General features: G+C 49.5%; 1 protein-coding gene across 8 annotated transcripts in view; it reads left to right on the plus strand.

The window, feature by feature from the left end:
* Nucleotides 1–13563, plus strand: part of GLT1D1 (glycosyltransferase 1 domain containing 1) — a 140231-nt gene extending 126668 nt beyond the window's left edge. For 7 of the 8 annotated variants that reach the window (XM_054444237.1, XM_054444232.1, XM_054444234.1 and 4 more), the window contains one exon: nucleotides 11529–13563. In XM_054444237.1, coding sequence (XP_054300212.1) covers nucleotides 11529–11690 — 162 coding nt within the window. In that variant the 3' untranslated portion in view covers nucleotides 11691–13563. Of the gene's footprint in view, nucleotides 1–6102; nucleotides 6242–11528 lie in introns of all 8 variants that reach the window. The other variant, XR_008492957.2, reaches the window with a different exon arrangement.
* The last annotated feature ends 1908 nt before the right edge of the window (nucleotides 13564–15471 follow it).

The following is a 15471-nucleotide window of genomic DNA, read 5'->3' on the forward strand; positions in this document are numbered from 1 at the left end:
CTCCTCCTCCCTTCCTCTCCTCCTCCCTCCCTTCCTCTCTCCCTCCATCCTTCCCTCTCTCCCTCCATCCCTCCCTCTACCTCCCTCCCTCCACCTCCCTCCCTCCCTCTCTCTACCTCCCTCCCTCCCTCTCTCCCTTCGTCTCTCCTTCTGTCCCTTTCTCTCTCCTTCTCTCCCTTCCTCTCTTTCTCCCTCCCTATCTACCTCCCTCCCTTCCTCCCTTGCCTCCTCTCTCCCTCCCTTTCTCCCTCCCTTCTTCCCTCCTTTCCTCTCTCCCTCCTTTCCTCTCTCCCTCCTTTCCTCTCTCCCTGCCTCCCTAACTTCCTCCCTTCCTCCCTCCCTCCCTCCTCCCTTCCTCCCTTCTTTGCTCCCTTTCTCCCTCTCTCCCTTCCTCCCTCCCTTCCTCTCTCCTTCCCTCCCCTCCTCTCTCCCTTCCTGTGCACCATTGCCCCCATCGTTCCGCATTAGTGAGCTCAACCTTCTTTTGAGTTTTGCCGGGAGAATCCATTGTTTGCACTTGATACAGGAGCATGGTCTCTGTGGTTTTCCCTGAATCTCTGTAGCACGTCAAGGCTCCCTCTCAAGTGTCGCTACCACATGTCTGAATGAGCAAGCTGTCCCTTGGGGATCTTGGACTGCAGTGGAACTGGGCTGCATGCGGGGCAAAGCCATGAGATGACCAGGGTGCCAACAGGAAGTGGCAGCTGCTCTAATGGACCCCAGCACCTCAGGAGGGCAGCATTGGGAGACGTTATTTCTCTCTCCTCTGGAGGCCAGAGCTGGTTGTTTTGGTCTGTGACCACCTCCCATTCGGTCACTCAGAGCACAGGCTCCTTCCGTGGCTGGGCTCCAGCTCCACGTGTAGGTAGCTACTGGGGAGAGAGAAGACAGGGTCCACCGTGGGAGGTATGTGTGACCTGGGCTGGAGGGAGCACACGCCCCTCTCTGCTCTTGCTCCCTTGGCTGGAACCCGGTCACATCACGCCCGCTGCTAGGGAGGCTGGGAATTGCAGCCTGGGAAGAACCGGGGAGCAACGGTATGACTGGGTGCTCCTCCTTTCTCACCAAAGAATGAGGCTAACGTGTTCTGGGAGAAAGAAACACAGAAAACAAGACCCATCATAAGGAAGATGGCTAGCATCTGTTGAATGCTTGCTCTACGGATACAAATGTGGATTATCTTGTTTAACCTGCACAATGACAAATGTGCTGTTATCAGCCCCATTTCCTAGATGAGCAAACTAGGCACAGAGGAGTTAACTTCCTCAAGGCCCAGAACCTGGTAAAAGGTGCAGCTGAGGTTCATACTCTGCTTTCCAGCTTTATTAAGGTCTGATTGACAAATTTAAAGATTGTATACATGTATGGTGTACCACTTAGTGTTTTGCTATGTGCATCCATTGTGCAATGATGAAATCGAGCTAATTAACATTTCCATCCCCACACATACCATTTTTTGTAATGAGAATATTTAAGATCCACTGACTTAGCAACTTTCAAGTATACTAGAGTCACCAGGCTGCCCCATAGGTCTCCAGAATGTGACCCTCCTAACTGAAACTTTGGAACCATTGACCAGTGTTTCCTTATTTCCTCTCCTGCAGCCCCCCAGTCCCTGGTAACCACCCTCCTACTCTGTTTCTATGAACCTGACTTTTTAAGAATCCACATATAGGTAAAATTATGAAGTATTTGTCTTTTCTGTTTTGTTTGTTTGCTTGTTGGTTTTTTTTTTGAGACGGAGTCTCACTCTGTTTCCCAGGCTGGAGTCCAGTGGCATGATATTGGCTCATTGTAACTTCCGCCTCCTGGGTTCAAGCAATTCTCCTACCTCAGCCTCCCCAGTAGCTGGGATTACAGGCATGTGCCACCACACCTGGCTATTTTTTTTTTTTTTTGTATTTTTGTAGAGACGGGGTTTCACTATGTTGGCCAGGCTGGTCTCGAACTCCTAACCTCAAGTGATCCACCCACCTCGGCCTCCCAGAGTGTTGGGATGACAAGTGTGAGCCACCGCCCCAGCCTGCTTGTGTTTCTTTCCTCTCCCCCAGGCATAAACAGAACGAATGGCAGATTTACTGCTACACTTTAACGGGCAGCTCTTTCCCTCCAACTTCCTCCTGCTCTAACCCAAGCCGTCACACGAGCCCAGAGGAAAGTCTCCCGGGCCCCCTCTTCCCTCCCTCCCCTGCCTCTCACCTTCTTCTTTCCTTCAAGATGCCTACCTTCTCCCCACCCAGCCCCAAAGCACACCAGAGCAGCAGGAGCACCTTTCAGCCAGCCGGGTGTGTGTTGAAATGGCTAGTGTTCTACTCGGCCCATCGTCTGGAAAGTGAGCGAATGAGAAGCACAGAAAATATTCCTGAAGTTGTTTTTAGCTTCATCGGTGGCTCCCAGGTTTCCCGTGTGTGTGTATGGGTGTGTGTGTAGGGTGTGTGTGTGTGTAGGGTGTGTGTGTGTGTAGGGTGTGTGTGTGTAGGGTGTGTGTGTGTGTGTGTGTGTGTGTGTAGGGTGTGTGTGTGGGGTGGGGGGAAGTGCTTGGTGATCTGTGCTCTGCACCACATGCAGCAGCGGTGCTCCGAGGGGGACAGTCTGGGTCTAGATGCCTTTTCTGCCACTCAGTGATGTGTTAACCTCAGGCGGGTTCCCGGGTGACCTGGGCTCCCATCTCTTGATCTGTGTGTGTGGAAGGGGAGAGGGCGCATAGGAATAGTCCAAATTCCTAGTTCCTTTTCTGCAATTTCAAAATCCAAAAAGCGCTTGGAAAACATGCGCTTGGAAAACCTGCAGTCGGGACCCACCCGCCAGCTCTGTGCGTTTTTACTAGCAGGTTCCTGGCTGATGGCCGGAGTCCTTGTTCACACGGACATCTATGGACCCACCCGGCTCACAGACGGCAAGGGCTCTTGCTCCCTCCTACCTCAGCCACAGCAACGCCTTTGAGCCACACTAACCCTGCATCATGCATTTCATGAGCCACAGAGCCCCGGGAATGGCAGGAATAAAACACAGGTTCTCTGGCAGTCAGTGACCCTGCTGTTAGTTACCCAGGTCTTGCACTGTTTTCCCTCCTCAAATAACAGCTGTCCTTTGACCAGCATAATCAACCTCTGCTGTGCAAATGCCAGAAGGGAAAGAGGAGTTTTACTGTCTCACCACCCATAAGACCACTCTTTTTAGTGAATTTGGTGCCAAAACTCCTGTCTGAACTGATGTGAAGTCACCTAGGGCTGTGTTTGTCCTGCGTCACGGGACTGTTCATACATTTTGATTAAGAAACACTGATCCGTTGTTGACGGGCATGGCCTTAGACCTCGCTGGAGATGATATGTAATAGGAGGCTATAGCAGCTGAATTACTAAAATCCCACAGGTCCTGAATTCTGAAGCCTTATTCCGTGTACGTTTTTGAGCACTGGATGCATGTTGGCTGCTGTTGTTAATTTCTGGCTGGATCCCGACCTCCACTGGAGGCTCTTGGCCAGAGGCCAGCTCTCTCTTCGCTAAAGAAGTGTTGAAGAAAGAAGCATTTGCCCCTCATTGAGGCTGTCCTCCCCTCCACCAGCAGTGAAGATGAATCGGGTGGGAATTAGCTTTCTCACCTGCTGGCTCTCCTTTGTTTAGTGTCCCCACTGCACCTGCACCTGCAGACCTCCTTCCGCATGCTACAGACTCCCACGCTCCATCACTCCTGAGCACGCACCATGTCTGCGGGTGGCCTGTTAGATACACGCTCAGGCATTGTCCCGGCAAAGGGCCTGAGCACGGAGCCTCCCTGGCTCAGCGTGCATGCACAGGGCCCACTCACAGATTCACTGGGGGTCAGTCTTGGAATGGACATCAGACTCAAGCATCATGACTGGGGGCGGGGGGAAGTGAAGCATCATGAGTAGGGGTCAGAGTCCCCACCCCACCACCTTGTCCTCTGGCTCTGTATTGAGCAGTTGCTATGCACAGGGCTCATTGACTGAGAGGTTATTTCTGACCCTACCCAGTTGGCTTGCTCATCTCCATCTGCAGAAGATTCCCATAGCTGTTGTTTTTTTTTTTTTTTTCTTTTGAGACGGGGTCTCACTCTGTCACCCAAGCTGGAGTGCAGTGGCGCTATCTCAGCTCACTGCAACCTCCAGCTCCCCGGTTCAAGCGATCATCCTGCCTCAGCCTCTGGAGTAGCTGGGACTACAGGCGCGTGCCACCACGCCAGGCTAGTTTTTGTGTTTTTTGGTAGAGACAGGGTTTCGCCATGTTGGCCAGGCTGGGCTCGAACTCCTGACCTCAAGTGATCCACCCGCCTTGGGCTCCCAAAGTGCTGAGATTACAGGTGTGAGCCACAGCTCCGGGCCCCCAATGGCTGTTTTTGATACTTATTTTAAAGTGAGCCCCTAACTGTAACCATGCTGTTCAGGGTGAAAGAACATCAGTTCTATAAATCAGTGACTACTCTGTTTTAAGAGGTGGTTGGAAGGTTCATGCTGAAGAAAGAGCTTCATGTTCTTTTGCATGGTCCCGACTTTACCCGATGCAGGAGCCACTGGGAGAACGATCAGCATACGCTAGCAGTCGGGGTGATGACGTGGTCACATTGATGTGTTGTCAGCGGTGACAGTTTGACAGTTTGGATAGTGCCATAAAATGTGACCACAGGGATGGTGTCGTGTACAAGAAAAGTACCACAGTCAGGTGCACGTTCCTCTTCTAGGCATTGAGGTCTTGAAGGAGGAGCCTCACAACTTGCAGTTTTCAACAAAATAAATCTGTCCCATGACCAAATAATTTTTGGAAAATGAGGCAGGCACGGCAGGTTGCCTTAGACCTGTCAGGCTTCCTGCAATCCCCTGGGGGCGCTGTTGGGCACTGTTAGAAAACGCACATTCCTGAACCCCACCCTCCACCCACCCAATCAGTATCTCGGGGACTGAGGGCGGGTACGTGGGGCGTGTGTGTTTTACAAGCTCCGTTAGAGAGTCTTACAGCGAGGTTTGAGAAGCAAAGCCACCGTCGAAGCCTTAATTAACTCAAAGTCTCCAACCAGAAAAGCCCGAGGAAAACCCGAGATCTTTAACGACGGCAGCCTGCGCCAGTCTTGAGACATTTCCTCGTCAACGTCTCCCATCGATAAGCTGTCGTATTTGAAGCAGCGGGAGAGGAGCTTCGGGGCTGTTTAATTTAACACACCAAGCCCGAAATTCAAGAGTTTTCCTGTGATTGACTGTAGCTCATCTTGGAAAAATAAGTATATATCACTTGCTGAAGGTTGTCAGAATGTAATGCTCTTTAAAACCGTAACATTTTAAATCTGCCAGCCCCAGCATGCGTCCTGCTCAAGGCTTTCGCTTCTCGTGGAGTTTTTTTTCCCTTCTGTTCTGTAGCTTTGAGGTGACATCATCATGAGAAGGATTGTAATGAGGTTCTAATATTCATTTTATAAAACAGGTACTGGCTGGGTGCAGTGGCTCACACCTGTAATCCCAGCACTTTGGGAGACCAACGCAGGTGGATCACTTGAGGCCAGGAGTTCAAGACCAGCCTAGCCAACATGGCAAAACCCTGTCTCTACTTAAAACACAAAAATTAATCGGGTGTGATGGCACAAGCCTGTAATCCCAGCTGCTTGGGAGGCTGAGGCAGGTGAATCGCTTGACCCCGGGAGGCAGAGGTTGCAGTGAGCCGAGGTCGCGCCGCTGCATTCCAGCCTGGGCGACAGAGAGACTCCATCTCAAAAGCAAAACAACAAAACAAAATGGCTACCACTTCTTTTCCTCTGGATCTTGGTGAAACCTCAGGGAGATGGAGCAGGTCAAAAGGATTCAATGAGAAATGCTCCACCAGCAGCTCCAGACTCCTCAGAAAGGAAGAAGCTCTGAGGACGGTCATCTACTAATTGAGTAATTACTCTCTAAAGACAAAACCATGCTCTTTTGCATTATTATTATTATTATTATTATTTAACATCACAAGTGCATTACCTGAGCCAGCGTTGGCACACCTGTGGCCCTGGACCTAGATCTGGTCTGTACATGTGTTTTGTTTACTTTGCTGTATTCTTAAAATATTGAATTACTTGTTGATATTTAACATGGAACACTTTTACATAAATATCCAGAATTTAGACCTCTCTTGGAAAAGAAAAGAAATGCGGCAACCAGCATAGGCCTGTATTTACCATGTGGATGTGTGCACCTCCCACTTCACCTGCTGGGCCCCGGAAGGCGTTTGCGTTTCCCACCGCTGATCAGGAACAGGTGAGGCTTGTTTTTTTGTTTTTTGTTTTTTTTTTTAAACTCTCTTGAGAGATGGAATTTCCATATTTGGCTTTGCTTTGAGTTTTTAGCATCTGCCCTCTGTAATGCCTTGTGAGTTCTTTTCTTTTTTCTTTTTCTTTTTTTTCCTTTTCTTTTTTTTTTTTTTTTTTTTTGAGACAGGGTTTCGCTCTTGTCACCCAGGCTGGAGTGCAATGAATGGCGCTATCTCAGCTCACTGCAACCTCTGCCTCTCAGTTTCAAGCGATCCTCTTACCTCAGCCTCCTGAGTAGCTGGGATTACAGGTGCCCGCCACCATGACTAGCTAATTTTTTTGTATTTTTAGTAGAGGCAGGGTTTAACCATGTTGGCCAGGTTGGTCTGGAACTCCTGACTTCAGGTAATCTGCCCACCTCAGCCTCCCAAAGTGCTGGGTTTACAGGCATGAGCCCCCGCGCCCGGCCTGTGAGTTATTTTCAGGAACAATTTTCAAGAGTAGATCACTGCATAGCCAAGCGGATAATCCTGAGTGGACACCCCCTCCTCCAGAGTTACAGCCTGTGTGTGTGGCTGTCAGCCAATCGGCTTTTCCGCAGCGCCTGGCTGAAACCTGTGTGAAACCTGCAGCACCTGGGCTGGAAGGATCCGTCTCAGGGACACTCAGGGCTGCAAGTCCTGCTGTGTACTCTTCAGTGCACTTGATGAGGTGTCCGGTGTCAGATTCCAGGGCCACAGCTGATGTCCGGTGTGGCATGTCAGGGCGGGCACGGCTCTCCTCCTCCGTGTGAGTGTCTGGCCCTGCCTTCCTGCGTGCGGCGTCGTCCTGAGGTCGGTGGGAATTGCTGCAGTGTATCCGGGCTCCCCATGCGACCTGGGTGGCCTCAGAGGCTGGAGGGGGCAGTCGTTCCTAGTGTTCTCTTCTTAGAAGGAGGAAACTACTTTTTCCAGAAGACACTGACTGCTGATCTCTCCCTCCCATCTTGTTACGGGAAAGGGGTCCCGATCCAGGCCCCAAGAGAGGGTTCTTGGATCTGTCGCAAGAAAGAATTCAGGGCAAGTCTGTAAAGTGAAAGCGAGTTTATTAGGAAATGAAGGAATAAAGAATGGCTACTCCGTAGACAGAGCACCCCAGGGCCGCTGTTTGTCCATTTTTATGGTGTTTCTTGATGATATGCTAAACAAGCGGTGAGTTATTCATGCCTCCACTGTTTAGACCATATAGGGTAACTTCCTGACGTTGCCGTGGCATTTGTAAACTGTCATGGGGCTGGTGGGGGTGTAGCAGTGAGGACAACTGGAGGTCATGCTTGTCGTCCTCTTGGTTTTGGTGGGTTTCCGCCGGCTTTTACTGCAAACTGTTTCATCAGCAGGGTCTTTGTGACCTGTGTCTTGTGCTGACCTCTTATATCATCCTGTGACTTAGAACGCCTTCACCGTCTGGGAATGCAGCCCAGCGGGTCTCAGCCTCAGTTTACCCAGCTGCTATTCAAGATGGAGTTCATCTGGTTCAAACGCCTCTGATAATCTCAGTGGCCAGACTTGGGTCAAACGTTGGCAGGGGAGAACAGGATAACAGTGTTCGCTCTCTACTGCATGTAACAAATCACCACAAACTCAGCAGCTTGAAGCCACGCCTGTCTGCTGTCTGGCAGTTTCTGCAGGTCCAGGCTCTGGGCACTGCCCAGGTGGGTCCTCGGCTCGGGGCCTCATGTCCCACCAGTCCCTCTGGGTGGCTGGGCCACATTCTCATCTAGAGCACAGTTGGTGGCAGGGTTCAGTTTCTTGTGACTGTGGGACTAGGGCCATTGTTCTCTCGCTGGTTGTTGGCCAGGGGCCACCCTCAGCTCTTAGAAGCTGCCAGGACAGATGCCCCTGGATGTGTGATGGGATTACATCTCAATAAACCCACTGGAAGCTGAAAATGCACTTAACAGCCTGGGCAACACAGTGAAACCCCGTCTCCAGAAAAAATACAAAAATTAGCCAGATAAAGGGCATGTGCCTATATTTCCAGCTACTTGGGAGGCTGAGGTGGGAGGATCTCTTGAGCCCAGGAGGCTGAGGCTGCAGTGAGCTGTGATTGCACCACTCTACTCCAGCCTGGGTAACAGAGAATCTGTCTCAAAAAAAAAAATTAAAAATAAAAAAGAAGAGAAAATGCACTGAATACACCAACCTCCGGAGCATCCTGGCTTAGCCCAGCCTACCTCAACAGTGCTCAGAACACTTACACTAACCTATAGTTGGGCTGTCATCCAACACAAAGCCTGTATTATAGTACGGTTTTGCATATCTCATTTATCAACTACTATACTGAGAGTAAAAATAGAATGATTGTATGGGTGCCTGAAGTACAGTTTCTACTGAATGCATCTCACTCTCACACCATTGGAAAACTGAAAAACCTTAAGCTGAACCATCATAAGTCGGGACTGTTTGTGGTTTCTTGCCCTGCGGCCTGGCAACATGGGGTGTCCCCTGTTCCGCTCTGCTGAGATGAAGTCCTGTGTGACATCATCCTGTCGAGGGAGCCACATCCCCCGACCTTTGCCGTATTCTGTTGGTGGGAGGCAAGTCCACCCACACTCACGTCACAGGCAGGGGTGGCTGGGGTCAGCCCAGGGTTTGTCTGCCACCCCACAACAGGCTTGGACAAATCAGGACCAACTTTTGGAAGTGGAGACAGGGTCTTCTTCCCAGACCGTGTTGTAAAGGGGTAGAACTTCAGACATTCACAGTTCTCTTGTTGAAGAGGAGGAGCTGACCAAAAGTCAGTGCCTTACAACTACCACCATTTGGTTTGTTTGCAGTTTTCCGAGTCTGCAGTTTGAGCTGGGTTGGCGGGGTGGTGCTTCTGCTGGTTTGGGGAGTGGCCTGGGGCCACTGGTCCAGCGAGAGTCTTCTGGCAGCTGGCCTGGAGCTGGATGTTCTGAGACGGCCTCACTCATGGTGCTGGTCACTGCTTAGTGTCCCTGTTCACGTGGTCTCCCTTCCCCCAGGAGGCTAGCCCAGGCTTTGCTTTACCTGGTGGTCTCCAGGGCTGGGGGGGCCTGGAAGCTATAAGGGCTTTTGAAGCTTTGCGTGGAAGGCAGACGGCATCACTTCTTATATATCCTGTCAGTCAAAGCAAATTACCCGACCAAGTCAGATTCATCGGGGGCGGGGTGGGGAATAGACCACACCCACTCAACGGGGACAGTGGCAGTGTCATATCGCAGAGATGTGCATACAGGGATAGAGGGTGTGGCCACCTTTGCAAACCATCTTAGCTGGTAAGCAAACGACAGAGTCTGTGTCCACATGGATTTCTCCTGTCCACAGGCGCGTGTCCAGCAGATTCCCGATGCAGCCACATAGGAGCTTTTAGTCCAGAAGAAAAGAATCCCAGAGTCTCAGGGAGTGACTTATGATTCAAGAGAGATTTTTGCTTTTGCTAATGGTTTTCCTTTCCTTTCTTTCTGCCACTCAACCAGGGTTTTATTAAGCCAGCAGCCAAGATGTTGCTTACTCATAACCCCCCTCTCTCTTGCTTTATTTAAGTCTATGTTTTTTCGTTCACTTTTCCATGCGGAGAGAAAAGAAAAGTGTGTTTTATCACAACCTGTTCCTAGAAACTGTCATTCAGGATTTGGTTGTAGAAGGGCCATGCATTCTGTAGGAATAATAAGCAGAGCGGGGAAGGAGGGGTTTGGGTTTCCACCAAAGTCTCCACGTCGGATAAATCAAAGATAGGCCCAGCATCATAAAATAATATGCCCAGCTATAAGCATCTCAAATGATTTTAATAAGAATGTTCTGCCCTGAAACAGGAATAAACATATTACATTTTTATTATAAACGACCACCAATTTACTATAAAGTATAAACATAATCTATAAACATATAATTCTACTATACCATAAATATTACTATTTATATTGCCAGCTATAAAAGGCATTCAACATTTAATTAACAATAATTTTGAGAATATGTTTATGTGCCTTTTAAACAGCAAAAGCACTGTATATTGATCTTAGGCATTGCTGCCTTCTTGGAATTTACGTGGGCCGTGGGGGAATAACCATGGTAATGAGAGCCAAGTATGTGCCGGGTTTTGCTCGAAATTCTTTGTTTGCAGTAACTCATTTGCTATCCTCTCAACACCCTAGGAAAGAGGTATGTGATTACCCCTGATTGACAGCTGAGGAGCTGAGGAGCTGAGGCACGGGGAGGGGAAGAAATTGACCCACTGCCGCTCACGTGAAGGGTGGGGTGTGAATTTAAACCCACGCCTCCTGTATCAAGAACTCTGCTGTTGACTTACATGCGCGCATGGAGAGTAATGACTGGTCCCCTCCTCTCCCTGAATACCCTTTAACAGTGAAATACTTCTAATTTTGTTTCCAATCCTGAAAGGCTTTGATATTAAAGCAAGGTCAGCAGGAGCACTCTTTCATTGCTGCGCCAAGGGTCTGTAAGCCTTCTTCAGTAATGAGCATAAACGGAAACACAGACCGAAGCTGAGCTGCAGAAGGAAAGGCCAGAAAAGCAAAGGGCTGTTAAATCCCCCTCCCTCCCTTCTTCATGCTGGGAGCCCCTGGGACTTGGGGTAGGGCTGGGTTTACTGATTAAGTACCCATCACTCCTCTACAGATGGGAAACGTGGTACTCAGAGGGGCCTACTGGCTTGCCCAAGGCCACACAGCAAAGTTAGGTCGTTCAGAAGAATTTGAACCCAGATCTGGCTCTGAAGCACTAGTGCTTTCCGCTACAGCAGACACCATCCGTATTGTGAAGACAGGCTTGGCTCTGCACCCAGGGAAGAGGACAGAACAACACAAAGGAAAAGAAATGGGCTAGGGGTCATATTGTGTGGGGCTCAGACTCTGGGGTAAGACCTAAATTCACAACTGAGGCTCCACTCATGAGAGGGAAGAAACTGTGGCTCTGAGAGTCCTTGGGAAGACAGCTGGTCTTGTTGATCTAGGGAAGGGAGTTGATGGCTCCAGTATTTTTCGTGATGTTCATCCCAGCATATGTGTGCGTGTGTGTGTGCATGTGTGTGTGCGTGTGTGCATATGTGTGTGCGTGTATGTGCATGTGTGTGTGTGTGTGTGTGCACATATATTATTTCCTACTCAGTCTCAGTGTTTGCATTAACTCCCATCCCTCCTAAAAGTCACTCTCTCCAGGCCCAGGAGGCAGACAAGGGCAAGGCCAGCAGCTAGTGCAGACACAGGGCCTTGGGTGCATTTGCAAAATCTCCCTTCATCAGTCATTTATGTCTACTTCTCCTTCCTTTTTTTGCAGGAGTTTGTTCATCTGGCAAAGAGACTGGTTAGTGATCCTGCATTAGAAAAGGAAATTGTAGTGAACGGAAAGGAATACGTGAGAATGTATCATTCATGGCAGGTGGAAAGAGACACCTACCAACAGCTCATCAGGAAGCTGGAAGGAAGCACTGAAGATTGAGGGCCCCGCCTCATCAGACACCTGCTCTCTGACACACGGCTCTGGGTGGACACTCAGAGACAGAGTTCTGGGTCACGTGGGTCCAGTGCAGTTCAAATAAAACCAGCCTCAGCGGAATCCCAGAAAATGTTAGTCGCGAGTCCCCAGAGCCCCTGCGTTCATCCCATATCCTTCTGTGCGTTCAGATGCTGTCCCAGGCGTGTTCACCAGCCAGTCCTGATGGAGGTGCATGAGTGACTGGGTTGACTGGGACAGGGAAAGGGGAACTGGTTTTGAGGGAATTTGGGAGAGAATTTGATTACCTGCTTTAGGGCTTTGGTGTGGACAATAGAGGCTTATTTTCAAGCAGTCATGGTTCAGACTCCCCCCGCCTGCCTTCTGACCAACCTCTCCCCATCATTGCCAGTTTGAAAGGCAAAAGCAAAACACAGACGTGTCAGCTGAGCTGAGTCCTAGCAGGATTTTTGTTGTGATCTCAGGACTCTGACGGGCACGTGGGTGGCCCCAGGCTTCTCTGAACACTAGAAAGTGCTGTGAGTGACCTCACGCCCGGCACATCTCACTTTTCAATGGTGGAATTGAAAGCTGTGCTTTTTAGAAAAGCGGCCAGGCTGCTCGTAGGCCCCGCCCACCTCTTGGCTGAATTTGAGTGGAAAACCAGGAAGGAAAAAGTGCCACGTCACGCGTAGCCTGCAAAACGCTCGCGTGACCCTGAGATGGAGGCCTGGGGCTTTGGGTCCAGGGTGGGCCCTTCCCCTTCCCACATCAGGGACCCGGAGATGGGTGTCGGAAGGGTCACCAGCCTCCAGCCCTTGGCAGGATGGAGTTCGGGTCTGCAGGGCTTTGCAGCCACACAGCGAGGTCAGTCCGGGGCCAGCCCCGCCATCATGGTAATGGTGGCCTCGCCCCACCCATGTCATCCATGTCACATGAGGACGTGCAGTCTTCCTTGTCCTCTGCTAGTGGAATTTGCCTGGGAGAACCTCCACTGAATACTGAAATTGTTGCATGCCTGTGGATTCCTTACAACAATGGGGAATGGGGTGTTTCCCACCTCTTGTGGGTAGAAAGCAGTCTGCTTTGAGGAGGCGAGAAGGCAAAGCCAGGGCAGGGCGTTGCTGTGGGAAGCGTTCGGTGAAAGCGGGTTTCGACGCTTAGGAGGGCCGAGAGAGAAGATGCCACCAGCACTGTCCTTGCTTCAAGTTTTACGATGTCTGAACTTTCTGCTTTCATGTTTTCAACCATCATTTTTTTAATGGCACAGCCTACATCTTGTTTTTAAAAGAAGTAGCCTCAAATTAAACTTCTTAAACTCTGATGCCCTGGGGATGAGAACAACTAGCTTGGATCTCGTGCCGTGTAATTCGATGTTTCATTCTGCTGCCTCCATCATGTAATAGAATCGCTTTCCAGAAAGGCAGTTAACTGGAAACAGCAGAGGCTCCTAGCCGTGAGAGGACTGCTCAACAATGCCTCCCATCGCCCCCCCACCCTGCACCCTTGTTTTTTCCCTCTGAGGGGCCTAAGGGTTATGGCTTTCATGTCTAGGTGTGGGGACAGAGGAGGGAGAGGCGGTTCCTGGGCCCGGAGAAATGGCCTGGTCTGAATCTGGAGTAATTAATGCCATCCAAAGAAAAGGCCCTGCCGGGTCCAGTGTTGTCTTAGATCTGATGATGCTGCTATTTACAAAACACTGATCGTCCGAAAGCTTGAATCTGTTCCTCCTTGAATGACCCTGTAGATGCCTGACCTCCACCATACCTCCACCTCACTGTTTATGTCTTTGTAGGAAAATGTGCACCTGCCTCATGCACTATGGAGGAAGGGCGTGTTTTTAAATTAATAAAGTGTGTCACCATTAGCCGTATGGAAATAGCCTCTCTTTCTTCCCACGGTAAGCAGTGTTCTGCAAGGAGCAGGCCCCTTCCCCACCCGCCAGGCCCCGCGTCTTCAAAGGAAGTACAGACACTCAAGCATCTAGTTAAGAGGGGGTTAAAATGCAGCCACTATTTTAATACCCAAGTATAGATGTAAAACCAGGGCTTTTCCATGAGGGTTCTACATGGTGTCAGTTTCATACTTGATTCACTTTATGTTTAAACATTTATTTTTTATTATTATTATTTTTGAGACAGAGTCTCGCTCTGTCACCCAGGCTGGAGTGCAGTGGTGCGATCTCAGCTCACTGCAACCTCTGCTTCCCGGGTTCAAGTGATTCTCCTGCCTCAGCCTCCTGAGTAGCTGGGATTACAGGCGCCTGCCACCACACATGGCCTAAACATTTATTTATTTTTATTTGTATATAGTATTTGTATTTTTATTTGTATTTTTAGTAGAGATGGGGTTTCACCATGTTGGCCAGGCTTGTCTTGAACTCCTGACCTCAAGCGGCCTGCCCGCCTTGGCCTCCCAAAGTGCTGAGATTACATGTGTGAGCCATCATGCCCAGCCTAAACATGTATTTATTTTTATTTGTATATATTCATGGGGCACACATGCGGTTGTGCTCTGTTGATATATTGTATGGTGGTGAGGTCAGGGCCTTTGGGGCATCTATCACTGGGCAATGCACATCTTGCCCGCCAAGCAACCTTCATCCTCCCCTCCTCCCTCTGAGCCCTCGAAGGCCCAGCATTCCACACTCTGCTTCCACGTGTACACATTATTTAGCTTCCACTTACAAGGCGAAATTTGCAATATTTGTCTTTCTAAGTTGTGTCACTGAATATAATAATGACCTCCACTTCCATCCATGTTGCTGTAAAAGGCATGATTTCATTCCTTTGCATGGCTGAATAGTATTCATTGTGTGTATATATTCCACATTTTTGGGGGGGGTGGGCGGACAGAGTTTTGCTCTTGTTGCCCATGCTGGAGTGCAATGGCACAATCTCGGCTCACCTCAATCTCTGCCTCCCGGCTTCAAGCGATTCTCCTGCCTCAGCCTCCCAAGTAGCTGGGACTACAGGCACGCGCCACCATGCCTGGCTAATTTTGTATTTTTAGTAGAGACGGGGTTTCTCCATGTTGGCCAGGATGGTCTCGAACTCCCGACCTCAGGTGATCCACCCACCTCGACCTCCCAAAGTGCTGGGATTACAGGAGTGAGCCACCGCGCCCGGCCCCCACATTTTCTTTATCGAGTCCTCCATTGATGGACACTTAGGTTGATTCTGGATCTTTGCTATTGTGAATAGTGCTGCAATAAACATATGAACTCAGGTGTCTTTTGGATATAATGATTTCTTTTCCTTTGGGTAAAATGTTCAAATATTTTGTGTGTAGTTTTTAGTTTGCTGATGTACACGTTTGAATGACTCAAAAATACATTTCAGGATAAAATTGAGATACTATAACCTTTACATATTGAGGGAAATACTGTCAATAAAAATAACACTAAGCCAGGTGCAGTGGCTCACGCTTGTAATCCCAGCACTTTGGGAGGCCGAGGCAGGCGGATCACTTGAGGCCAGGAGTTCAAGACCAGCCTAGCCAACATGGTTCAAAACGCTGTCTCTACTAAAAACACAAAAATCAGCCAGGCATGGTGGCACATGCCTGTAATACCAGCTACTAGGGAGGCTGAGGCAGGAGAATTGCTTGAACCTGGGAGGCGGAGATTGCAGTGAGCCGTGATCATGCCACATCACTCCAGCCTGGGTGACAGAGCAAGACTGCCTCAAACAAAAACAAAAACAAAACACAAACTATATATACATATGCGTGTGTGTGTGTGTGTATATATACATATATGTGTATTTGTATGTATACATATATACAC

This window comes from Pongo pygmaeus, chromosome 10 (genome assembly GCF_028885625.2).
Source record: "Pongo pygmaeus isolate AG05252 chromosome 10, NHGRI_mPonPyg2-v2.0_pri, whole genome shotgun sequence".
Taxonomy (NCBI): Eukaryota; Metazoa; Chordata; class Mammalia; order Primates; family Hominidae; genus Pongo; species Pongo pygmaeus.